The following is a 27824-nucleotide window of genomic DNA, read 5'->3' on the forward strand; positions in this document are numbered from 1 at the left end:
AGCGGTCACAGACACACACACATACACACATACACACACACATACACACAGAGATTACTGGAATTATAGATAGACTAGGGCATGCCCGTACTATATCTATATCTAAAATTATATCCCCCCCCTCTATTTACATGAAATGGTTTGGTCCAAAGCGAACGGCTTGCGAGTACGGTGACAATCCCCCCCCCCTCTATTTACATGAAATGGTTTGGTCCAAAGCGAACGGCTTGCGGAGTTTGGTAAAGAAATCGCCATAGCGTGCACAAACGCGCAGGAAAGCGAAAGAATCGCAAATTAGTTTTAATTAGTTTTAAAACATAGTTTAACGCCAACATAGCGGCAACATAGTTTGCCAACGTGAAATAAATGAATACGCTCTCAAATGTGCCGTCCGAGGCAGAGTCTGTTCGCCACGTTCGGCACACGTGATAACTCGCTGCTCTCTCATTGGTTGAATCGTTTTTTGGACATAGCTCGGTAACTACTTGTCCGATTAATATGAAACCTTGAAAAGGCACATCCTCGGGTCCCCAGCAATATACCTGGCAAGTTTCAAGTATATCGGACCCGTGGTTGTCGAGAAACAGCGGTCACAGACAAACACACAGACATACACACACACACACACACACACACACACACACACACACACACACACACACACACACACACACACACACACACACACACACACACACACACACACACACACACACACAGAGATTACTGGAATTATAGATAGATACCATCATGAGCCGTGGATACACTTGTAGATATCATTTAAACAGAGTGTAACAATGTAATGGAGAAACCTCTCAGATAGAATCACAAACAAGTCATCATAAGCCTTTCACCATGATTTGTCACAATGCATTAAACGGAGAAGCTTATCATGACGTCATATTTGAGGAAGTCGGTCTGTTGACAATTATTTTGACAGTACGTTATGACAAATTTTCTTCCTAAACTTAGAAATATGAGAATAATTGAGATAGAAGAGTATGTTGGAAGGACATTACTTTGAGAAAGATTAGCTGAAAGTGACTGCTTTGCATTTGACGCGTCACCGAAAAGAAGCTCTCAAGGAATACATTGATCTTATATCATCACGTGCAAACATTTGAGGTGGGATATTGGAGTTACGGGTAAGTTGTGTCATGAGATGTTCTTTGCACCGACAGGAGAAGCTGGATTTTGGTTGTCGACGAGATACTGATGGAATGGGAACCCCAGAGATAAAGTATGGCGACTCTGTTTGCTATGTTCAGCATATGGAAAGTGGCCTCTGGTTAAGCTACCAAGCAGCAGATGCCAAGTCGGCATGCATGGGATCACTTCAGCGAAAGGTGGGCTTCAAAGAGAACAATATATTTGTCTATATATTCATACTTATCAGTGTTGTGTCTGAGAGCTTTGTCCCAAGAATGCTGTGCATGGCAAACAATGTTTATGGAGTTGGGGGGAATTTTCAAATTAATGGACTTTTGCCAACTGAACATTAGTATAATACTGTATATCAAGTATGGAAACACCAAGAAGAAGAAGCTGACCTTCTGTACTCTTTCCTTATATTTATCTTTTGATCTCAAATCCAAATTTATTGAGTACATTGACTTCAATATTCCAATACTTGTGGAGGGCACTGCATATAAAGGCTGAGTAATGCTGCAGATTGTTTCACTTTGTCTGTCTGTCTGTTTGTCAGACGTCAGAATATGATTGAGGAACTACTTCATTTCAACTGAAATTTATATTATTAACACTGTGGAACATGAATCGGAACATGAATTTGAAAAAGAACCTGCAGTTTCGCAGCATCTTGGCTCTTAATTTGGCAAATTGTACAGCATCTCATCCTGAGCTCGCATGCGCACAGAGGAGAAAAACCTTAGCTTCAGTCTGTCTATCTGTACGGAAATCAGACAGATTTGAAAATCATTCCAAACAGGAAACTTAATGTTTTTAGGCATGTCATAAAGGACACAAACAACAGGCACAAATAACATTTAACGTGTCCGATAGGTTGGTGTAAAAGACGGTGCGTAAACACGGTGATCAGCGGCAGTAAACCTCCGATTCAATATTTGTTTTTTTCCTTCAGCCGTTTAAACTTTTATTTTATTTTATTTTAATGATATATTTGAACACTGTAGAACAAAAATTGCACTTTCAGCTTAGTATTTGTTGTTTGTATTTGTTGTTGTTCATTTGTTTTTTGTTGTTTGTTGTTCATATTGTTGTTCATATTTGTTCGTTCGTTCTTCGTTCGCGATCACGCGATCACGTGGTTAGAAATGTATAATCTCTCCCCTGAACAACTATTTTCTCTCATATATTATAACACCCTTTTCTTCTTTTCCTACAAAAGGATGCTTTCGTCTTGCTCACCAAATCTATTCATTCCAAAAAAAATATATAATACCATCTCTTACAGTTCCTCCTTTCTACATTCCCTAAACTATCCAGAACTCCATCCCTCCTCCAGTGTCCTCAAACGTATTTTTGACTCGAAGGTCTCAAACTCATTTTGCAAAAAATGTTCGTTTCCCATGAATCGTACACTTTTCAAAATCCAATCTCACCCCTCCCCTCCAAATCCTCCCCATCACCCATCCCTTTCAAATCTCCCCCCTTGCCCCGTCCCTCCCCTCCCTCCTAAACTCCCCCCACACCCCTCCCCTCCGAGACTCTCCCTCGCTCCTCCCCTCCTAGACTCCCCTCTCACCCCTTCTCCTCAAAGCATCCTCCCTGCTTCTTCCCCCTTCCAACTTTCACCTTCATCTCCCCCAACCTTCTGCCTCGCTCTTCCCCCTCCTCAAATAACACCTCACTGTGCCTCACCCAATCTCCATCAAACCTCTTGTCCGCCCCATTCTTCCCTTTCTCCAAGCTATTCTGAAATCTCTGAAATCTCTGACACACCTTCAACAGCTCTCCCTACCTCTTCCTCCTCTTCCACATCTTACCCTACCCCTCCCCCCCCCCCCTGTTCTGGACCCGATGCTCCCCCTTCCTCTTCATTAACGGTATGGACCTCAAACATCCGGGGCCTTCGCTCAAACTTGACTGACCTCTCCATACAGGTTGCTTCTGACAAACCAGATGTGATCTGCTTAACAGAAACTTTCCTCCTTCATGATGTCTCTGATGCCTTGGTATCTCTACCAGGTTACTCCCTCCTCAGGTATGATAGACCTGAGCCTCGTCCTGGAGGTGGGGTTGCTATCTTTATAAAAAAACTCTCTTCCTCACTCGCCCTCCACTGCCCTCTCTCCACCTCACCCCCAGGAATACCTTTGGCTACGGCTTCCCCTTCGCTCCCACCTTTTGTTCATATGTGTGTTGTACCGTCCACCAAACAGCGATGACTCCATCTACATCTCGCTGTCTGATAATATGGACCAACTTCTATCTACCCATCCCAACTCTCTCTTCCTCATATGTGGTGATTTCAATTGTCACCATGCCAGTTGGCTGGGTGTGGGTACCTCTCTCACCAGCCATGGCTCTTCAGCAAAGGACTTCTGCGACTCACTGGGACTGACACAATCTGTCAATTTCCCGACCCGGATGTCAGTCAACGGAGCATCTTCTCTTCTGGATTTGGTTATGACAAACTTCCCTGAAAATGTCTGCTGCTCTTCTTCTGCTCCAATCGGCTCATCTGATCATGTGCTTGTCAAAGTGGACATCTCTCTGACCATTCTCAGAGAGCCTCCTCAGCGTCGACGAGTCTGGCATTTCACTCAGGCCAACTGGCACGGTCTTCAAGCAGCCATCAATCATCTGGACTGGTCTCCCATCTCTACCGCCTCTGACATCAACTCATCCTGGGAATTCTTTCAAAGTAAATTGCTCTCTCTCATGCACAGATTTATCCCATCTCTTCTTCAGTTGTCATACCCTTCCTCCCGTCCATGGTACACGGAATCTTGTGGTGAGGCTGTTGCCCTGAAACAACTTGCTTTCGTCTCCTGGAAAGCAAATCCAACGGAAGGAAATCTCATTTCCTTTCACAATGCCCGAAACAAGTGTGTGTCCACCCTCAGGAGAGCCAGGAAACAACATCTCACCGTTCTCAAGACCGAACTCTCTTATCTGTCTCCCTCTTCCAAATCCTGGTGGCGTCTGGTCAAATCTGTTTCTGGTGTTTGTTCTCCCTCCATCCCCTCCCTCACCTCAAACGGCTTAACGGCTAACTCCGCACGTGAAAAAGCTGAATGCCTCAACTCTGTGTTTGCCTCTAAATCTTGTGTCCCAAACCCATCCCTCTCTGTACCCACCGTACCCAGTCGTACCCAGCTGCTCCTGGACTCTGTGTCCTTTCCTCCTGACAAGGTGGAAAAGTTTCTGTCAACCCTCGACTCTGATTCTGCAACTGGTCCTGACGGCATCAGCCCACGGGTCCTAAAATCATGTTCTTCCGCTCTTTCACTCCCTCTCTCTGTTCTCTTCACCCTCTCTTTTGCTCAAGGTCATCTGCCATCTGCTTGGAAATCAGCCAACATCACCGCTTTGCACAAAAAAGGTGCAAAAACAGATCCCAGCAACTACAGACCAATCAGCCATCTCCCAATTATCAGCAAAGTCATGGAATCCATCATTGCTTCAGATATGAAATCTTTCCTCTTCTCCAATGGCTTGATCTCTGATCATCAATTTGGTTTCAGACCTGGTCACTCTACTCTGGACATGCTGCTTCTGCTTTCTCAACAATGGATGGAGGTCCTCAACGCCAAACAGGAAATTAGAGCTGTCTACCTTGACATTTCACGTGCCTTCGATACGGTCTGGCACCCTGCTCTGCTCACCAAACTCTCCTCCTTTGGTATCCATGGAAATCTCCACGCATGGCTGGCGGACTTCCTCTCTGGTAGTAGTCAACGTGTGGCCCTGAATGGGTTTCTCTCATCTCCTCCTCCTGTTCAGGCTGGAGTTCCCCAAGGTAGTGTTCTGGGCCCTGTGCTTTTTCTGGTCTTCATCAATGATCTCTCTGACTCTCTTGAAAATCCTCTCTATCTCTTTGCTGACGACTCTACTCTCTGTCGCTCCATTCCTCATCCCTCAGATCGGCAGTCTGCAGCCTCCTCACTCTCTGCAGACCTGGACAAAATCACAGACTGGGCAAACAAATGGAACATGTCTTTCAATCCTGATAAATCTCACACTCTTACGATGTCTCTCCGAAAAGACCGACTGGAAAACCCTCCCATCCACTTTCTGAATAATCCTCTCCAAGAAGTTCTGTCACTCAAGCTTTTGGGTCTCACTATTTGCCATGATCTTTCCTGGGAAAACCACATTTCAAATCTGGCCTCCAAAGCCAGTCGCCGACTGGGCATCCTCCATCGTGCGAAGTCCTTCCTTGGCACACCTGAGCTCCTCACCACATACATGGCTTTCATCCGCAGCTCTATGGAATACTGCTCTCCCCTCTGGTCTGGTGCTCCTGCCTCACACCTAGCCCGTCTTCACGCTGTTGAAACCAAAGCGTTCAGAATCATTGGAATCTCCCGCGATGAAGCTAACTCCAAGGGCCTTTCACTCACTCACCGCAGGCAGGTTGGTGGTCTTTCCGTCTTCTACCGACTCCTCTCTGGCCTTGCCCCCCCCAGCCCTCTTTGGGCTCTGTCCCGCAAATATTCCTACAGGTCGCACAAGATCTGCCTGCAACCCTCTTATGGTTAAACTGCCAAAATCAAGACTTTCTGCTCACCTTCACTCCTTCATTCCTCTTTTCTCCCGCCTCTGGAACAAACTCCCTCACTCTCTTCAATCCCACTCCACCCTCCAGGTCTTTAAAACAGCTGTTCACCACCATCTCTTATCCTCCCCCATCCAAAACCTTGATCTTTTCTATCCCCGCTAATTTCGGTCCCCTTGTGTTTTATACCTCTCCCCCCCCCCCCCCCCCTCCCCCTCCCACGCCTCCTGCCCCCAAGCCCTCTCCCTCCCACACTTCTCCCTGCTCTCAAATGTTGTGGTTGTGTGCTTCCCCTTCTGTCCCCATCTTGTCTTCCGCTCGCTCTTTTTGTATATTTTGTTTGTCTGGTTTGTTTTGTTTGTTTGTTTGTGAAATAAATGTTAGCTCTTTCACGAGCCTCGATTCAGTATACAAAAAAAAAAAAAAAAGAAAAAAAAAAGTAGTACTTGGGCAAAAATTTACGCCATCTCGACCAATAAAATTCGCTGCACGCTATAAGGACGGAGTGACAGCCACATTCAAGACAAAAAATAGTGGCTTGTGCTCGGTTCTCATGCTCGTGTACTGAAATATCGATCGTGCTTGGAAACACAAGGCAAGTTTTGAAAAGACTCTTTTCATGTCCTTTTCTCAAGACTGTGCAAGGAAAGGGGTTGTATTGGTTTTGTAGGTGGTTTATAGGAGGTAGGGAGCTTGAGTGGAAGGATGGTAGGCGGAGGGTTTTTTACAACTTTTCATGGCAGATGAGTGTGAAGTAATGCGCTTTTTAGTTCCATTGAGTTGTATATTTTCTTTTTGTGTTTTAACAGGCCATAATGCACCAGGAGGGCCACATGGATGATGGCCTGACTCTATCACGTTCACAGCATGAGCAGTCCCGCACAGCACGTGCCATTCGTAACACTACGCATTTGTTCAACATCTTCATTCGGTGAATGGCGCTCGGTCACTTTCATCTCTACTCTCCTCCCCCTCCTCCTCCTCCTCCTTCTCCTCCAGAAAGCCTTCCCGAGTCCTGCCTCTTACTCAGTATATCCTTGTGGGGAGAAAGCACTTGTAAACGTATGCACATTTCTGTTACAATTTCATTATCCTTCCAATCCACTTTGGTGTTTCCCTGCTGCTATATGTGCTTGGTCACTATGGATAATCTTTGGGAGGTGAAGCTGGCTCATCTGGATTTTACAGACCACATCTGGTACTTGTGTTAGCATCACTTCGGGCCCTTGTCAGACTCAGGGCAGTTTGCTGCACTTCTCCTTTTTTGCTTTGAGAAATAAAACCACGAAAACCACACCTTTTTGAGGTCTGACCAAAAAGTTCCAGGACTAAATTTATTCTTAAAAAAAAACTAAAGGACAAAACAGTTAATCAAATTTATCCCTGGAAAAGTAGTCTCCAACTGATTGAACACTGATTTCAGCGGTCCTCCCATTTCTTAAGTATCTTTAGTACTCTTCTTTTAGGATGAATTTCACTTCCAAGGTTGCATTTTGAATGATAGTTCATACATTCTGAAATCTCTTTCCTTTCAGGTTGCATTTCAGTTGGTGGATCAGAAAAAACAAATTTGGTGCCAAATTTCTGATCACCTTCACTCTTTCATTCCTGTTTTTTCCCGCCTCTGGAACAAGCTCCCACACTCTCTTCAATCCCACTCCTCCCTCCAGGTCTTTAAAAGAGCTGTTCCCCACCATCTCTTATCTTCCCCTTTATCTTTTCTAATCCCATTAAAACACCCCAAATCCACCTCTTTCAATCTCCAACTTCTTTCCTGAAATTCCTAGTAGTGTTCATTTGTTCTATACCATGTAGCCCTCCCCACTCCCCAGCCCTCTCCCCAGCTCTCTCTTCCACAGATCTACCGACGTCCCTGGTCTCTACTGTTGTGCTTGTACGCTTTCCTCTCTCTCTCCCCTTCTTGTCTCCCACTCCCTTTATTGTATATTTATGTGTCCATGCATGTTTTCGTGTTTAATCCGTTAGCTCTTACACGAGCTTTGGCTCTGCATACAAAAAAAAAAAAAATTGAATCTGGTGAATATGATGAGGAGCGTGGACCAGTGGAGTGTTGTGCTTGGCCAAAAGTTTTCTGGTCGAGAGTGCTGAATATGCTGGCGCATTATTATGATGCAACATCCACAAGCCTGAGTCTCATTTTTCAGGCCGTTTCTGTCGAACTGCGTCTCATACGTGTTCCGGAACGGCCAAATAAAACCAATTCTAAGACTGGCTAAGATCGTCTTTGCTAAGACCAGCCTCATTCCCAAATGTTGATTCAAAATTGTTTGGCATGTACTGTCAGAGATGCCAACTTCCCCCGCCACTTCATGAACTGTCATTTGTCTGTTATCGAACACAAGGGACTGATTCCTCACTGTGTGAGGTTGATGGACAGCCGTCAAGTGTCATCATCTACGGAAGTTCGGCCAATTTTAAACCGAGCAAACCACACAAATGTTTTCAAATGTTTTCTTGTTGCCCGTCCGGCTTCAGGAGGAGGAGGACAAAGTCCGTACGCCCATGATCAATTTTTGTTATTGCGATAACTTGTAAACCACTGAAAGGATATTTTAACAAACTGGGTACAAAGGTGTACTGTGATGCAAAGATTAACTGATTACATTTTGAGTCCAAAGGGTCAAAGGTCATGCGACCTTTAGCTGAATGTAGGCAGATTTTATTTGCCATGATAACTTCTGAACCACGAAAGGGATTTTGACGAAACTTGGTACAGGTATATACTATGATGCAAAGATGAACTGAAAATATTTTGGGGTCAAAGGTCATGCGACCTTCAGCTGAAAGTAGCAGATTTTCATTACTGATTTTTCCAAACTTGGTGCAAAGGTGTATTATGATGCAAATATGAACTGATAAGATTTTGGAGGCAAAGGTCAAATGTCATGTGACTGGAAGTAGCAGATTTTCTTTACCGCGATAACTTGTGAACCACGAAAGGGATTTTAACCACACTTGACACACTTACCGACTGTAATATAAAGGTGACCTGATTCAATTGTAGATTGAACAGGTCAAAGGTAATGTGCCCTTTGAAAATCATTTTACAGACCGTAGCTCGAGTTAGAAGCATTTGGATGTTCTCTCTTCTACTTATCTCTCTCTCTCTCTCTCTCTCTCTCTCTCTCTCTCCCTCTCGTGCACTCTCCCACTCTCGAAGGACCTTTAATTTAGATCACGTGTATCGTATGGGTTGACATCTCATGCGAGCGGAGGCATACCCATTGACACATTTGCATCAAATTCTGCTTTGTAGTTTTCCATGAGGCGAGGCTAATTTTGTTGCATTTTACAACAAAACTCGTCCCTGTCTGCTCAGCTTTTACCAATTTCCTGGGTCATTTAGTAGTCCCTCGGATTCCACAGAATACAGGAGATACAGATGTGATGTTGGAGTGCCAACCCATAGTGGAGAGCAGTACTCCATTTAATTACAGACAAAGACTTTGTATATTGTGAGCAGCTCTGATTTTCGAAGAAAATATGGATCAGCAGAGGACGCCCCATCTGAGGCTGGCTTAAAAGCCAGCTTTGCTATGTGGTTGGCCCAGGAAAGGTCGTGACTGATGGTGAGGCCTAGAAATTCAAGAGACTGGACCTGTACCAGTGGATGACCAAGGAAATAGATAGGTGGGTTTGTTTGCCCATCTTTCCAGAGCGATAAGGTGACTGTGAGATTTTCCAGGATTAAAGAAAGATAAATATTAGTTTCCCTAAAAGGAACTTCAGGAGGAGGAGGCCATTAGGCCTCTCAAAGTCTTTGTTATGGTTGCCAACGTACACTTGTATGTTCGTGCTCTATCCTTTTAAAATGCTGAGCATCAAGTAAGGAATCAGCATGTACCATTTTAATGTGTTTAGTATGACTTGGCTGAGGTTGTTGTGAAATTGGATGCAATAACATTCATTTGTTGTTGCAGACACAAAGTGTTTTCTCATAAATCATAGGGTGGGGCTCAAAATTGGTGCCATTTTCTGCAGGGCCCTTGAAACATTGCAAGGCAGGGGAAAAGATTCTGCAGCCGAGCTACCCATTGATGCCATTTGCCTAAGCCTGCAGGACCTCATTCTCTACTTCCAGCTACCTGAAGATAGCCTTGAACATGAAGAGCGGCAGAACCACCTTCGCATCCTGAAAAATCGACAGAACCTATTTCAACAGGAGGTGTGTTCATATAGTCATTAACAATTATCTTCTTGGAAATTTTACTTTTGCATTCCTCTTGCCAATTCTAGCACTCGTTTATGAATTTTGAAATTATTAGGATATTTATATTGTAAGCACGAATGCAAAATTGAATTGGACACATGAGTTGAAAACACTTGTGTTTAACAGGAATTATTGCAGCAGGAATATTTAATTATTGATCAAACTGGAAGTTTATCTTTCTTAAATATAATGTAACCTATTTTGTCCTTGATATCAACTCAATAGTTTTTAAAGATGAGTTGAGTGTTGAAAGCTGTCACGTAACTACTATTGTGCATTACATAATGAAATACTACAATGACACTCGGTAGAGCGCGTACCTCCGCCAAGATGAACAGTTTATGTTTTGTATCCCACTGATAGGCCGGATCTAGATTCAGACCTTAACCAAACTCAATTGGCTTGTTCTTGTCACCTAACCAACTCGTACACGTATTTTTGTCATAACTTGTCCACAACGTTTTGAAATATCATGGTAAATACTGTATTGTTTTTGGCCCCATCTCTCAATGTTGAAGAATCACTTGAAAAATTAATAAAATCGCGTATCCGGATCTAGATTCAGATCTTCACCAAAATCTAATCATTTTGTGCTTGTCGCACACCGAACATGTCCACCATGTTTCATCCGAATCCGGCCACAAATTTTTGAGATGTCCTGTTCATAAACAAACAAACAGACAAACAAACAGACACACAAACAGACAGAGAGATAGACAAACAAACAGACAGACAAAGAGACAAACAAACAGAAAACAAATAGACAAACAAAGAGATAAACACACAGACAAACAAACAGACACATAAATAGACAAACAAACAGAAAACAAATAGACAAACAAAGAGATAAACACACAGACAAACAAACAGACACATAAATAGACAAACAGACAAAGATACGGACAAACAAACAGACAAGCAGATTGACAAAGATACAAACAAATAGACAAAGAGACAAACAAAGAGACAGACAAACGAAGTGACAAACAAAGAGACAAACAAACAGACAAACAAACAAAGACACAGACAGACAAAGAGACAGACAAAGAGACAAACAAACAGACAAACACACAGACAAACAAAGAGACAAACAAAGAGACAAACAAAGAGATAAACAAACAGACAGAGACAAACAAACAAAGAGACAAACAAAGAGACAGACAAAGGGACAAACAAACAGAAAAAACAGCAAAAAAGACAAAAACAGACAAACAAACATAGAGACAAACAAAGAGACAAAATAGACAGACAAACAGAAAAAAACAGAGAAACAGACAAATAAATAAACAGGGGTTTATTTAAATAAACGGGCAAACAAATAAACAGGGGTTTATTTAAATAAACAGGGGCAAACAAATAAACAGGGGTTTAACAAACAAATAAACAGGGGTTTAACAAACAAATAAACAGGGGCAAACAAATAAACAGGGGTTTAACAAACAAATAAACAGGGGTTTAACAAACAAATAAACAGAAAAACACAGCAAAAAAGATAAAAACAGACAAACAAGCATAGAGACAAACAAAGAGACAAAATAGACAGACAGACAGAAAAAAACAGACAAACAGAGAAACAAATAAACAGGGGTGAAAACATAACCTCCGTTCTCCTTCGGTGGCGGAGGTAATGAATATACAAATTTCAGTCAGAGTGAACTTTGAGAGGATTTGTGGATGATCCAATGAGTTTGCTACCTGTAACTTCCCTAATTTTCAAGAAGAAATATAAAAATTTATGAAAAAGTAGACCAGGTAGAATACAGTATCTATTTGCAGTATTTTAACCATGTTGCCACACAATGGGAATACCTGTTCATGTATAGGTTAAGCTTCATGGAAGAACTGTATGACTGATGGTGATAAGCTATTGCTTAGATACCACAGCAGAGAGCAACAGGTACACAAGTGACACAGACAAACATGGAAAGGACAAGTAGGACAACATGAAGGGAAATACACAGGGACAATACCATTCACCATAACTTGGTCGTAAAGCTACAATGGACCTCTTAGATGGAGGAAAGCCATTGAGAAATTGTATCCATGAACACTTCTGACTATAAAACAAAAAGAGCCAGTGGATGCATTTCTGGTGGACCTGCCATCTTCTTCAGGGCATGATTTCTCTCGTACTGAGGTGCATCGACCGACTGAGTGTGTACAGCAGTTCGGCGTACTTTGCTGATGCAGCTGGAGAAGAAGCTGCCAATGCTTGGAAGGAAATATTGAACTCCTTCTACCAGCTGCTGGGTGAGCTCCTCACTCTCTCATTCTAATTTCACTTTGAGATGTAGGAGTAGGCTGGAATACTAAAGTCAAACGCAATTTGGCTTGGACGACTCGGGAATCTCCTTCTCCTGAAGTGATCTGCCTTTTGGTAGGTTCACGTTTTTGTCCCCCGTCGCACCGCGGAGCGAAAGGGGGACTATGGTTTTCCCCTCCGTCCGTGCGTGCGTGCATGCGTAAGCGAAGGACCGAATTCTAATTTGGTGTGTGGGTGTATCTAGGCATATGCAAGAACCCTATTGAAAATTGTGTCGCCACGTCAAAATCCAAGATGGCCGCCACCATGTATGTCTGAACCTTGTGAGCAGAATATCTTGAAAAATAAGCGAAGTACCAACTTCTAATCTGGTGTGTGGGTGTATATCGGCATAAGGAAGAACGCTATTGAAAATTGGGTCGCCACGTCAAAATCCAAGATGGCCGCCGCCATGTACGTCTGAACCTTGTGAGATGAATATCTTGAAAAATAAGCGAAGTACCAACTTCTAATCTGGTGTGTGGGTGTATATCGGCATAAGGAAGAACGCTATTGAAAATTGGGTCGCCACGTCAAAATCCAAGATGGCCGCCGCCATGTACGTCTGAACCTTGTGAGATGAATATCTTGAAAAATAAGCGAAGTACCAACTTCTAATCTGGTGTGTGGGTGTATATCGGCATAAGGAAGAACGCTATTGAAAATTGGGTCGCCACGTCAAAATCCAAGATGGCCGCCGCCATGTACGTCTGAACCTTGTGAGATGAATATCTTGAAAAATAAGCGAAGTACCAACTTCTAATTTGGTGTGTGGGTGTATCTCGGCACAAGGAAGAACGCTATTGAAAATTGGGTCGCCACGTCAAAATCCAAGATGGCCGCCGCCATGTATGTCTGAACCTTGTGAGCGAAATATCTTGAAAAATAAGCGAAGTACCAACTTCTAATCTGGTGTGTGGGTGTATCTATGCATAAGGAAGAACCCTATTGGAAATTGGGTCGCCACGTCAAAATCCAAGATGGCCGCCACCATATATATGTCTGAACCTTGTGAGCACAATATCTTGAAAAATAAACGAACTACTAACTTCTAATCTGGTGTGTGGGTGTATCTACGCATAAGGGAGAACGCTATTGAAAATTGGGTCGCCATGTCAAAATCCAAGATGGCCGCCTTGCGTCTTCCACTTTGTCAACTCACATCACTTCACCGACGGGGGACCTTGGCGTAACGCTTGTCCACCAGTGCCACCATTCTCTGTCAATAGTTCTCTTTTTAAGGTTTTTGAATCTGCCTTTATATTTCATACAATTTAGCAACATAATTATGTGTTTTCCTATCTGCTTTCTTTCCATTCTACCTTCGATGACATCTTGTAGCAATCCATTTTTTTTCTCAAAATGCAACCAAGCCATTTTCCCCCTAATTGTCTCAAACACCTTCCTGCATGAATTCAAGATCCTCTTAATTTATATTTTCTTCAATCCATCCAATCATTTCCATCCTTTAATGGCAAACCCACATTACATATGCTTCCAGTATCATGATGTCCTCCTTTCTCAAGTTCCATGTCTCAGACCTTTATAAGGCTTTTCAGGAGGTCTTTGAGTCCCCTGTGACTTTTGGGTCCTTTGGGTATTTTGGGTTTTTTTTGGATCCTCTGTGTCTTTTGAGTCCTCTGGGTCTTTTAGGTCTTCGGGGTCTTTTGGATCATCTGGGTATTTGGGTCCTTGGGGAATTTTGAGTCTGTGATAGAGTATTTGTGGTATTAAGGATCTTGGGGGTCATGAAGGGTCTTCAAAGGTCGAACTGGTCTCAGTAGTCTAAAGGGTTAAAAGGTACATTTCAATAGTATGTAATTAATTAATAGACTACGTAATTAATATACACAAAAAGTATGTCTCATACACACACACACACACACACACACACACACACACACACACACACACACACACACACACACACACACACACGAACTTTTCATCAAGTGATTGGCTAGACATGTAGAATTTTAAAAACTGCTAATTATGACATCACAGGTCACGTGGTATGGGTGCCATCTTGGAAAATACCTTCAACTTTGCCCCTCTATATCCCGAATTGGCTCAATGAAAAATATTGAGTCATGGCTCATTCTAAAGAACTCTGCAATGGGACCAAAAAACATGTTTATTTAGGATATTAAAAGTGCTAACGTTACAGTTATAATTCGACAAATAGACCTCTTGATGCCACGAATATGATTTTTTTTGACATGACCTTAATGAAAAAAAAATTCAGAATGCAAAACATTTCGACGTCATGCGTCACATGGTTCGGCCGCCATATTGTTTTTCGTGAAAAACACTAAAACCCCTTTTTCTCCGCAATGGCTGAACAGACCAAGCCCAAGCTTTGAGTGCACAATCGCATGCCCATGACGTACAAAAAGTTCCCACATGACGACGTCGTATGTCACATCGTTTAGGAGTTATGACATTTTCAAGCATAAACTTTAAATCCTATCTCCTGATAAAGTCCTGAAGATCCCAAAGAACCAAAAGTCCCAAAAGACCCCAAGGAACCTAAATCCTAAAGACCCAAATGACCCATAAGACAGATCCCGAAGATTCAAAAGACCCCATAGACCCAAAAGACCCAGAGGACCCAAAAGCCCCAATGCCCCCAAAATCAACTGACACAATAATTAATATGATTTAATATATATGGATATTCTAATAATAATAATAATAATAATAATAATAATAATAATAATAATAATAATAATTCACACCAAAATAACAAAGCAAAATATATAAAACATTAACCATTTATCTTTAAAAATTGCACGCAAACCAGAATTTTAAAATACTGTACATAAAACATTAAGCGTTTTATGAAAATAAATCAAACGTAAATGTGGACTCAACCAAAACAAGCCAGGATTGTGGAAGGGTGGGGGGAGGGGTGAATGGACAGAACCATGAGCCAGAAGTGTCATTGATCATGCTTATGTGCCCCAGCTGCGCTCATACGAGGAAACCGGAAGAATTGTGCTCAGTTCTCATGCTCTCTGGACTGGCTCGTGAGTAGGCTGGAGAGGCTCGAGGCATCTTCTGGTGAGTTCCATCCACTTGTTTTTTTATAACGTTGCAAATATTAGCCATTGATTAAAGGATATTTTAAAAATGACAATGATCCATAAGCATTAGAAGGAATTTCAATCCATCTACATTCCTTACAATGGGGGCAAATCAAAGCTAATTATAAAACTGTAGAAGCAACATCTCAAGGAAGAACTTGGAGTCGATTTATCCGATTGATCTGGCTTGCAGTATTATAGTTTCACTTGTACTTTGGTGTTCTAAAATCTATCAGGTCATTCATTGTTGATCATGGTTCTTAAAAGCCTTATAAGAGTTTACTGTGATCTATAATATTTTACCGTAACAGGTATTCTTGACGTTCTTCACTGCGTTCTCATTGAAAGTCCAGAAGCTTTAAACATCATCAAGGAGGATCACATCAAGTCGATCATCTCATTGTTAGACAAGCATGGCCGAAATCATAAGGTTTGTTCCTTTTCATAAAGCATACGTTTCACAATTTAATATGGCTTAGAGTTGACTTGCTCTGGCATTCCAGACTTTCATAAGCAGCAGAAAAATTAACTGATTGCGAATGAGCGCACCATGATGTGTTGCTACTATGTGTTGCTACTATGTGTTGCTACCATGTGTTGCTACCATGTGTTGCTACCATGATGTGTTGCTACCATGTGTTGCTACCATGTGTTGCGACCATGATGTGTTGCTACCATGTGTTGCTACCATGATGTGTTGCTACCATGATGTGTTGCTACCATGTGTTGCTACCATGATGTGTTGCTACCATGTGTTGCTACCATGATGTGTTGCTACCATGATGTGTTGCTACCATGATGTGTTGCTACCATGTGTTGCTACCATGATGTGTTGCTACCATGTGTTGCTACCATGATGTGTTGCTACCATGTGTTGCTACCATGATGTGTTGCTACCATGTGTTGCTACCATGATGTGTTGCTGCCATGTGTTGCTACCATTATGTGTTTCTGCCATGTGTTGCTACCATGATGTGGACCCTGAATTTTGGCAATGAATGCTCAATATATATTATTTATATCATCACACAATTTTATTTATCTTTATTTGATACTGTTGCAATATTATGATATCCATGTAGCATGTGTATCTATCTGCATGTGTGTGTACATACAGATTGCCTCAAAATGATGTACACACATTTTACGAAAGAAAACTGCCTAATACACACCTCAATAAAGGTCGTTATTATGTGTGTGCAAAATACGCATATACAGACTTGGCATTTAATATGGAATATTGTTTTTTTTCTTGACTTGGGTTTATTTTCTTAACTCAGTATATCAATCTGGTGAGTTTCTTTTACACTTTGGTGATTTATTTGTTGAAAGAACCATGTCACTGATTGTCTTTCGCAGCAAGAAGTCAACAACAGGATTATATCACAGGTGGCGTGGCAAAATGTACGGACAGGTGCATTTGATGATTGGCTTCACAGTCGGGTATACAAGGGTTGTTGCGTTCTGTATTAGTAGAAAACAACTGCTGCACGTCTCCAAAAGTTATTTCCGCTTCCTCTGGAGATGGTCCGTCAACTCGACAATGCTGTTTGTCATGGAGTGGTGGCTTTACGAAATTATGGCATGAAACAGCGTGCTATTGCTCGGCAGTATGGCATCACTCAAGGTCAGGTGTCAAAGATCCTGAAACGAAATGCTCAGAGGGGTGTCCCTACTCCAATACCGAGGCCAGGACGTCCCCACAAAACCACAAGGAGGGATGATCACCAGCTGCGCCGGTTAGTCCGCAATGGCCGTACCAAGTCAGCTAATCGGCTTAGGGCTGAATGGCAGCAACTGACAAATGTGCCTGTATCCAGAAGGCTAGTCAACCAACGACTGGTTCAAGCAGGCTATCGTGCCAGGCATCCCCTGAGAAAGCCACGCCTGACCAGACAACACCGCCAGCGCCGATTGCAGTGGGCCAGAGAGCACCGTCAATGGCAGCCAGGACACTGGAATCACGTGATCTTCAGTGACGAGTCTAGATTTCTGGTCTATCGTCAAGATGGCCGCGTCCGAGTGCGCAGACAAGTGCATGAAGCCTACAACAAAGATTGTATAGTGCCAAGAGTCCAAGCTGGAGGTGGTGGGGTGACCGTTTGGGCTGCTTTTCATGCAGGGGGCAAAACTGACCTGGTTGTTCTGAATGGAAACCTGAACCAGTTCAAGTACAGGGCCATTCTGGAAGAAACGTTGCTTCCATTTGCTCGTGCAGCCTTTCGAGGAAACTTTGTCTTCCAAGATGACAATGCACGGCCTCATCGTGCTCGCATGATCCAACACTTTCTTGCTGAACGTGGTGTAGAGCATATGGAGTGGCTTGCCATGTCCCCGGATATGAATCCGATAGAGAACTTGTGGGCAGAATTAACGCATCAAATCGACCCCTTGGACCAGCAGCCGACCTCTGTGCGTGAATTGCAGCAGGCTATTGTCACTGCATGGCAAGCGATTCCTGTCCAAACCTTGGCAAATCTCGTGAACAGCATGCCTCAACGTGTACGTGCTCTCCTGAATGCTCGTGGGGGTTACTCGAAGTACTGAACTGTAATTTTACTGTCCGTAATCCCAGTCGTAATTAAACTTTTATTTTTGTTCAAAAAAAATTTGGGCTAGTGTGCAAAATAAAGAGATACTTCTGGAAAACGCACAGAAGTTTAACACAGTACTGTCCGTGAATTGAGTTCGATATCAGTTTACATCACTTTCAAGGATCAATTTATTTGCTTCGAAATGTCAAATGTGGTTTTTGTTTCTTTTAAAGGTCACATTAACAAAATCTAGAATAATTTCAACATAATTCCAATGAACTTTTGGTTCTAAGTCATCTTGAAAAGTAAGTTCACCCCCACAAAAAAAATATTCCATATTAAATGCCAAGTCTGTGTATATATATATATATATATATATATATATATATATATATATATATATATATATACATATATATATATATATATATATATATATATATATATATATACATATATATATATATATATATATATATATATATATATATATATATATATATATATATATATATATATATATATATATATATATACATATATGTGGGGGTTACCCCATTGGGACATAATCCACAGGCACGGGACCAGTGGGGCTATTGATTGTATGGGCGTGGCGTGCGCTCGGTTGTTGGAGCCACGCCCCCTTAAGAGTGAGTTGCGTTATAAAAGATGCGTGAGTTCCGGTATGTGTTAGTTCTGTTGGAATAAAAGAGCTTTGATCAAGGTACGAAGTGTCTCGCCCTCTCGTTATCCGCAACTCATACATTGGTGACCCCGTCTTGCTCTCGAACGTTTCCGGAGCTTCAAACGAACATGGCGACAAGTGCAGTTTCGATTAAACTGCCGGAGTTTTAAGAGCGACAAGCTGCCGTTTGGTTCGCCCAAGCTGAGGCCCAATTCACCATTCGGAGCATTTCTGCGGACGACACGAAGTATTATTATGTTGTGTCTGCGCTCAGCGGCTCCACTGCGACCAGAGTGGTGAGCCTTCTTCAGGATCCTCCGAAGGGCCGCAAGTACAAGACGCTAAAGGCGCTGCTGCTCGTAACCTTCGAGCTCACTGAGGCCGAGCTCGCCCGCGAACTACTTTCTCTGCCCGGGCTGGGCGACTCCAAGCCGTCAGAGCTTATGGACCACATGTTGTCTCTACTGGGCAGCCACCGACCATGTTTCCTCTTCAAAGAACTGTTCCTGCAACAGCTGCCAGGTCGGGTACAGACAGCCCTGGCCAACTCGTCTGTTAAGGATTTCTGTGCCCTGGCCAGGGAAGCAGACAAGTATTTCTCCGCCAGCCAGCAATGTAGTGCGGCCGCATGGGACCTCGGCCCCGTTGAGCCTGCGCCGCTGGCAGACACCGTCGCGGCCACCATTACGGCCCAGCGGCGGAAGGCCCCAGGCTTGTGCTTTTACCACGCAAGGTTTGGGCCCAAGGCCAAGGCATGCCGGCCACCCTGCAGCTTCAGCGAGTCGGGAAACGGGATGGCCGGCGCTCGTTAACTGCCATGAGCGTCGGCTGTTTGGGCAGTTTGTTGTTCATTTTGGACACCGACTCCGGATGTCATTTCCTCTGCGACACAGGGGCCCAGGTGAGCATTCTACCTGCGTCGGCATTGGACCGGGAGGCCGGGAGTCACGGCCCCACCCTGGAAGCCGCCAACGGCAGTGCTATTCAGACTTTTGGCAAACGGACCGTGGCACTGTGCTTGGGCGGGCAGCGGTTTACATGGGATTTTGTCACGGCGAAGGTGTCCACCCCCTTGCTGGGCGCTGATTTCCTCTGCGCCAACGGCCTATTGGTGGATGTTAAAAATCGGCGGCTCATTAATGTGGAGACATTCAGTTCTCTTCCATGCTCGCTGAGCGGGTCCGCCTCGACGAGGCTCGCATGCACGCTCTCGAGCTCTGATGAGTTCGCCCGCCTCCTCACCGAGTTCCCGGCCCTTACACGGCCCGCCTTTTCGGCCGTTGCCGTCAAACACGGGGTGGAGCATCACATTCCAACCACTGGCCCGCGGGTCTATGCCCGGGCTCGACGCCTCGACCCGGGGAAACTCGCTATCGCAAAGGCGGAGTTCGACACGTTGGAGCATCTTGGCATCGTGCGACGGTCCGACAGCCCGTGGGCCTCGCCTCTCCACATTGCGCCGAAACCGGGTGGTGGTTGGCGCCCGTGCAGGGATTATCGCCGCCTTAACGACGCCACTACCCCCGACCGCTGCCCGATCCTGCACATCCAGGATTTGTGCGAGTTTCTGAGTTTCTGTGAGTTTACGAGTTTCGAGTTTGCGAGTTTTTGCCATCTGAAAAAAACAGGATAAATTAAAAATGTTATATTTTGAGCAACCTCTAAATAAGTTCCAATTGACCTCATGTGTGGTTCATATGATCGGTATAAACACAGGAACAAGGGCAGCTTTGTGGAGCATGGATTTTTAATAGTAATATATATTACATATAACTGTGGACCACCCTAATGTATATATATATATATACATTTTTCTTTTCTTTTTAACTTACTTACTTTTTCTTACTTACTTACTTACTTACTTACTATGTATATATATATACATATACTTACTTTTTCCACATGCAAAATTTGCATTTATGTTTATTTAAATTATACAATGGACTACAAAATATAAATGTTTCATGATATTTGTTATATTATATCACCTTTATCTATCAATATTGTTGAAATGAAGATCAAATAGCTGTATGTTGAAATATTTTGAAAAAGTCAAAACTTTACATTGGGTGTACTTACTTTTTCACGTGACTGTACATATTTTGTTTGTTTGTTTATCTCGACGTTTCCATCAACAACACATGGTACGTGTATCTGTTGCCTTTTCTCATCCTGAACATGTACCTGAATTATATATTGGCATATGCCTGAATCGCTGCCCTCGTGTCATAAGTGATCGAGTTTGGAGCGCATTGGGGGAAATAAAAACACAAGAATAAAATTGTTGAGAAAGAGTTATCTGCGGTGGAATAGCACAAGGTGCTGATATTTTGTGCTTTACCTTTAATCACAGCAAATGAGGCCTTTGGGAAATAGTTTCATTTCCTGTTGTAGTCAAATTTTATCTTTCCTCAGTCAATTTGACTAATAAACTGAGTATTAGCTCCACCACCAAAGGTCGAAGAGGTTATGTTTTTACTTTTGTCTGTTTGTCTATCTGCCTGTTTGATTGTGAGAGGATATGTCAAAGTTATGGACGGATTTGGACGAAATTTGGTGGACAAGTTGGGTGTGTCACAAGGAGGAATTGATTCGATTTTGGTGAAAATCCAGAAACGGATACTATAATCTTTAAGTGATTCTTCGCCATTGATTTATCGGGCAAAAACTGATACAAGCAGGAAATCCCAAAAAGTTATGGATGGATTTGGACGAAACTTGGAAGACAAGTTGGATGTGTGACAAGAACGAATTGATTAGATTTTGGTGAAGATCCAGATGCGAGAATTTTTTAAATTTTTCAAGTGAATCTTCACCATTATTTAGGTTAGTTACCTATCTCCTAATGTGTGTTTAAATTAATCGTCTGTTGAATTACCCCATTTAGCATTACAAGTGACCAAGTATTTACATCGCACTTATTATTCCCTTTACCCCTCCATGTTGTTTCACTGTTAAATGTGCTATGTTTTCTCTAATTATCACACCCCTCCCCCCCCCTCACCTTTGAAGTATCACTATGGTGCAGAATTGTCATCACTGGACGTGCTCATTCTGCACGATGTTAAGTGTGGGACTTCCTGTGGTCAGTCGTGTTGTGCATTTTGGTCAATGTATGTTGAACTCGGACCATTTGTCTGGGATGATCGTACACCGGTTGATTGCTTTACATGTGCCTGGGCCAAATACAATTGTTGTTCCTGGAATGAAGGGTAGATTTGGTCATGCATTTCCTCTTTCCAGTTCATGAAAGCTCATTTTCGTGAACTACGTCTGTTGTATCCTGTTGTTATCTTTTCATACCTTTGTGTTTTCATCCAATGGTCCATGTTTAACCATTCCTTGTTGTGATGTATTGGCAAATTTGTATCCCAATGAGTGGCATGCTTGGGAGCCTCGGTGGTGAAAGTTTCTGTTCATGCTGTCGCTGATGACGCACCAATAAGTGATGAAACCAGTCCGGGGGGGGGGCATGTAGTATTGGGATTCTCATGCAAGTGCTACTTGTGAATATCTGCAGATGTGGAGGAACTCGGACAGAGTTTGAAACAGTAAAGGGTTCACATGATGTAGCTTTTATTGGTTGTTTTAGGCAGCCTTCTTTAGTTAGAAGAGTAGGGAGATTAATTATATATATAAATATATCTCACATGGATGCTTATCTAACATATATGTATTCTTGCCCTCCACCAGGTTCTGGAAGTGTTATGTTCTCTTTGTGTGTGCAATGGTGTAGCAATGCGAGCAAACCAGAACCTTATATGTGACAACCTTCTCCCTGGGCGGGACCTTCTACTTCAAACACGTCTCGTGAATGGTGTTTGCAGGTGATATGCATGTTAAGATGAGCAAAACTTTTCCAAACCTGCAGGAAATTCCCATTTCCGTCCTCTATTGCCTTTTTGATACCACGTCTGCAATAGTATATAGCAATCATTTGGTTTAAGTCAATCTAAAGATGATCTACTAGGAAATGCATTATCATTGTTCGATGAGGATCCAGATCTTAACTATAATTGTAACCCAATATTTACAAGATGAACGCAAGTGGATAAATGTTCACGTAAGATGAACAAGCATATAGTAACTGCTCAACTTGCAGGAGTTGCAGTTTGGTACATGGGCAAACATGGTATCATCAACACCATACCTCAGGAAACACAATACTGCCTGCCATGTTCCTGGAGGACTCAAAAAGGATTCCCGACAACCAGATGAGCAACACCACTTATTTTTTATCAGATTACCCCCTCCACACATGTCCCGACAACTATCAGTGATGCGTCTTTGCGGTGGTTGTACCTCCAATAAATAGTGGGGGCCAAATCTTCCTCATTCTCCCTGCTGCCTGGATTTGTCAGGGCCCCGCGCTCACCGGCCCTTTCCCTCTTCTCTCCTCCCTCGCTCTCTTTCTTTCTCTCTCTGTCTCTCTTTCTCCCTTCCTCCCTTTCTCTGTCGTGGCCCTGACTTTGTGAAGGTGGGGATACACCATCCTGTATGTGGTGGATCTTTGGGTCGCTCCTGGGTGTCTCCATGCCGCGGGCTTGTTCGAGAGAACTGTCTGGGGCTACACAACAACAACAACACCATGTCACATTTGCACCCACATAAACGAGCATAATTAACACACTCCTCACCAATGTATGACACCCCCCCCCCCTTCTTAGATAATCCCTTCCATCTTAGGCTTTGCAAACCTCTTGAAAACTCCCAAATATTTATACACATGCAGGGTCAGTACACTCCAAAATAATCTGTCTCATCTTGCAAATTGATCATCTTGATGGTGGTGGTGGATGTCAGGACTATCACCTTATGGTATTGATTGTAGAAGTCGACAACCAACAACGGTGACCAGCCAGATGGAAAGGACCAATTACATCAATGGTCACGTCCTGCCATGGTCCATCTGGCAGGATGTGACCATGCCACCAAATGTGACATACCGAATTGTAGTGTCTCTCTGTCACCTTGTCCATGTTGGGCTACTTTAGATTTCTACGTTGTACCTACTATGCTGGAGTGTCCTTTATGTGCTCAGGCTGTCACCAATTGATGTACCTGCCTCAGCAAGATTATGTGGGGGCACGCAGCACCAGCTCTTCAGAGACCCACAACCCTCCTGCATTGGGCAAATATGGCTTGTTGAAAAATCCTGTTTTGAAGGCCTGACTCGGTATGTTGGGGATGCGTCCTCAAATTCCCATGTATTCAGTGGCCTGGGTGTGTTCAGTCAACTTAGACTTGTTACATAGCACGAGGTTTCATGTGGAGTCCAAAAAGTTTTGTAGTCTGGGGGCATAATCCACTCAAAAGTTGTATGGCTATAGGCGAAACAAGCAATACTCTGTCCAGGCACATTGCCTTGAGTGGGGCCTGTTGTTTCTAAGATATCTGTAGAACATCTCACATGCTACTGATACTGGCCCAGCCTGTTGCTTTTGCACCAATACTGCTCCCAGCACAACAGGGCTCACATCAGCAACAACCTTCAATGGTATGCTTTGAAGAGATAAAGTCAAGTCTTTTGGAAGAGCTAGACCACATACCAGAGCAGACCAAAACAGAACAGCTCAAACAGAGTGGAAAACAAGGCTTCTCCCACTTTAGACTTGAATGCAAAAAATCCGGAGAACATTGGACGTTTTATTGGGTTTTCAGAGCAGATTTTTGAAGGGATTGGTCATCGATCAAGGCCGAACCAAACTGAGCCAGGCTGGGTTTTGTGGCCAACTTGGTTTGTGACCAAGTGCTGTCTCCCTTGACATATCACGTGCCTTCGATACGGTCTGGCACCCCGCTCTGCTCACCAAACTCTCCTCTTTTGGTATCCATGGAAATCTCCACGCATGGCTGGCGGACGTCCTCTCTAGTCGTAGTCAACGTGTGGCCCTGAATGGGTTTCTCTCATCTCCTCTTCCTGTTCAGGCTGGAGTTCCCCAAGGCAGTGTTCTGGGCCCTGTGCTTTTTCTGGTCTTCATCAATGATCTCTCCGACTCTCTTGAAAATCCTCTCTATCTCTTTGCTGATGACTCTACTCTCTGTCGCTCCATTCTTCATCCCTCAGATCGGCAGTCTGCAGCCTCCTCACTCTCTGCAGACCTGGACAAAATCACAGACTGGGCAAACAAGTGGAACATGTCTTTCAATCCTGACAAATCTCACACTCTTACGATGTCTCTCCGAAAAGACCGACTGGACAACCCTCCCATCCACTTTCTGAATAATCCTCTCCAAGAAGTTCTGTCACTCAAGCTTTTGGGTCTCACTATCTGCCATGATCTTTCCTGGGAAAACCACATTTCAAATCTGGCCTCCAAAGACAGTCGCTGACTGGGCATCCTCCGTCGTGCGAAGTCCTTCCTTGGCACACCTGAGCTCCTCACCACATACAAGGCTTTCATCCGCAGCTCAATGGAATACTGCTCTCCCCTCTGGGCTGGTGCTCCTGCCTCACACCTAGCTCGTCTTCACGCTGTTGAAACCAAAGCATTCAGAATCATTGGAATCTCCCGCGATGAAGCTAACTCCAAGGGCCTCTCACTCACTCACCGCAGGCAGGTTGGTGGTCTTTCCGTCTTCTACCGACTCCTCTCTGGCCTTTCCCCCCCCCCCCCCCCCAGCTCTCTCTGGGCTCTGTCCCGCAAATATTCCTACAGGTCGCACAAGATCTGCCTGCAACCCTCTTATGGTTAAACTGCCAAAATCAAGACTCTCTGCTCACCCTCACTCCTTCATTCCTCTTTTCTTCCGCCTCTGGAACAAACTCCCTCACTCTCTTCAATCCCACTCCACTCTCCAGGTCTTTAAAACAGCTGTTCACCACCATCTCTTATCTTCCCCCATCCAAAACCTTGATCTTTTCTATCCCCGCTAATTTCACCCCAATTCCACTTTTTTGAAATACCAACTTCTGTCCTGGAAGTCCTTGGTGTCCTTGTGTTTTATACTTCTCCCACCCCCCCCCCCCCTTCCCACGCCTCCTCCCCCCAAGCACTCTCCCTTCCACACATCTCCCTGCTCTTAAATGTTGTGTGCTCTCAAGTGTTTGTGTGCTTCCCCTTCTCTTGTCTTCTGCTCCCTCTTTTTATATATTTTGTTTGTCTGGTTGATTTGTTTGTGAAGTAAATGTCAGCTCTTTCACGAGCTTCGATTCAGTATCCAAAAAAAACCAAAAAAAAACAACCCGGTACAACAATACGTGTTGCCCTCCTAAAAGCCAAACATATTTGCTAAACACCTTAAGTTTATTTATTCCAAATTGTTAACATGAAGTTTCAGACACAGTGTGCTCTCATGAAGACCCTTATCAAAGTAGAGACAGAAATACAGTATCTCAAATGCAAAAGTGAGCCCTGAATTCCAGCTTTTCCTTACTACCAAAGCAAACTGGGGGGAAAAATTCCAGGTTCCAGTTCGATTTAGTTTGGTTTTCGCATCTGTTCTCACATATTCTGTACACGGCGTAAACCGGGGTACACACCGGGATCATTCATCCCAGCAAGCTGGCACTCAATTTGCCGACCTCGGAAGGATGACAGGCTGTGTCAACCCCCCTGGCGTTAATTCAGCGATCCACCGGGATTTAGAACCCAGGATCCTAGGATCCCAAGCCGGCACCCTAACCGCTAAGCCAACACCAGGCTCGGTGGCTGAATAGGGTGAGCCCAAATACACAGATAACTACACGTCAGAGTAGAGAGTTCATAGAGCACGTTACCCCGTGCAGTGTTTAGGTATATACTTAAATTTAAATAAAATAAAGATTTTAAAGGTCCGATAAAAAAAATTCCGGAATTTAACGGTGTTTTACCGCTGTTGATGCAGTGTCTATTACATCACCCTATCTAATACAAGTTTGTTCTCTGACGACTAGCTAGATGGAAAGCCATACGGAAATTAAACTGACGTTTGTTGATGGACAGACAGACAGAAGTGAACCAATTGCTTAACTCTGCTTTTCGTTTCGCGTGCGTGGGGTTATATCCCTTCCACCAAGACATCCAGGTAACCACTTTCATAAACATTTGCATATTTGTCACCACCAATTTGCTTATATTTTACTTTCAGAATTCGTTTTGAATAAAAATTTGTATGTTAGGGAACACACTTGCTTTTACACATTATTATTGCAACAGCTTTATTTTATGTTAAATCAATGAAATCAATTTTAGTGCATACATTCTGAAAATGTTGGTAGCCCATATGTTGTTATGAACATGAACATATGTTGAAAAATTGTTTGTAAATTGTAAGACCAACATGTAAAGCATTTCCATGAGACTTCTTACACATTAACTGTGTTATGCTTTTCTCTAATTCCTTCCATCAAGCCTGAGGCCGAACATCTTCCTGGGTGTAAGTGAAGGATCAGCTCAATATCGCCAATGGTACTTTGAACTCATGGTAGATGCTGCGGAGCCATTTGTGACAGCACAGCCAACACACCTGCGTGTTGGTTGGGCCACGACCGAAGGTTACACCCCATACTTAGGCAGCGGCGATGGCTGGAATGAACATGGAGTTGGAGACGATCTATACTCTTACGGTTTTGATGGACTTCAGTTATGGTCAGGTGAGTCAAATTTTGTCATCATTATTGCTCTTTTATTCAATAGCATGTCTTCATATCTTGTTATTCAAATTAAAGGTATCGACATTTCTTGTAGCTGGTGCTCTCTTTTCAGACATTTCTGTCATGAGTCTTATCAACACCATTTTCTCAATAAATATTGCCTTTTCCATTGACTTTATAGTTTCTGGGAATGTTTCACAGCCAAAAATTAACATCTTGACGTTCACGGTTTTTTTTTTTACATGCAATATAGTTCAGGAATGTTCCATCTCAGAGCAAAAATTATAGTGTAATAATACAGATGTGTATGGTTGCAGAGAGAACAATTCTGGTTGATTTAACTATGGTAGTTAAAAAACAATTATAGATACATTCAAAGTACACCGCGCCCATGCCAAATAAATAAATAACATATCCTCCAGCGCCACCGTGCAGTACATAGAGACGGTATTGGGAGGGAGAGGTGTACAATAATTGATTGATTAATTGCATATTTAAAATAAATAAATGATAATCGTAAGAGAATTTTAAAAATAAATTGGCTAATAGCCTACCTAAAGCACCAGTGTTTCGTACGAAGCTCTAACTTCTACAAAATCAAATAAGTAATTAACTAATGGGGGAAAAATAGTTAATTGATAACTTGATTAATCAATAAATAATTAATTAATCGATTAATTCATTAATCAATAAATCAAAAATATCCT

The 27824-nt window shown here is 43.1% G+C and overlaps 1 protein-coding gene across 1 annotated transcript in view; it reads left to right on the forward strand.

The window, feature by feature from the left end:
- The window catches only part of LOC137435793 (ryanodine receptor 2-like), a 633328-nt gene that overhangs the window by 44884 nt on the left and 560620 nt on the right, over nucleotides 1-27824 (forward strand). The window contains exons 13-20 of the mRNA XM_078785085.1: nucleotides 1182-1346; nucleotides 6514-6635; nucleotides 9707-9890; nucleotides 12050-12185; nucleotides 15205-15300; nucleotides 15635-15753; nucleotides 22236-22369; nucleotides 26876-27117. Coding sequence (XP_078641211.1) covers nucleotides 1182-1346; nucleotides 6514-6635; nucleotides 9707-9890; nucleotides 12050-12185; nucleotides 15205-15300; nucleotides 15635-15753; nucleotides 22236-22369; nucleotides 26876-27117 — 1198 coding nt within the window. The remainder of the gene's footprint in view (nucleotides 1-1181; nucleotides 1347-6513; nucleotides 6636-9706; nucleotides 9891-12049; nucleotides 12186-15204; nucleotides 15301-15634; nucleotides 15754-22235; nucleotides 22370-26875; nucleotides 27118-27824) is intronic.

The sequence above is a fragment of the Myxine glutinosa genome, chromosome 9, assembly GCF_964187855.1.
Source record: "Myxine glutinosa chromosome 9, kmMyxGlut1.1, whole genome shotgun sequence".
Classification (NCBI taxonomy): Eukaryota; Metazoa; Chordata; class Myxini; order Myxiniformes; family Myxinidae; genus Myxine; species Myxine glutinosa.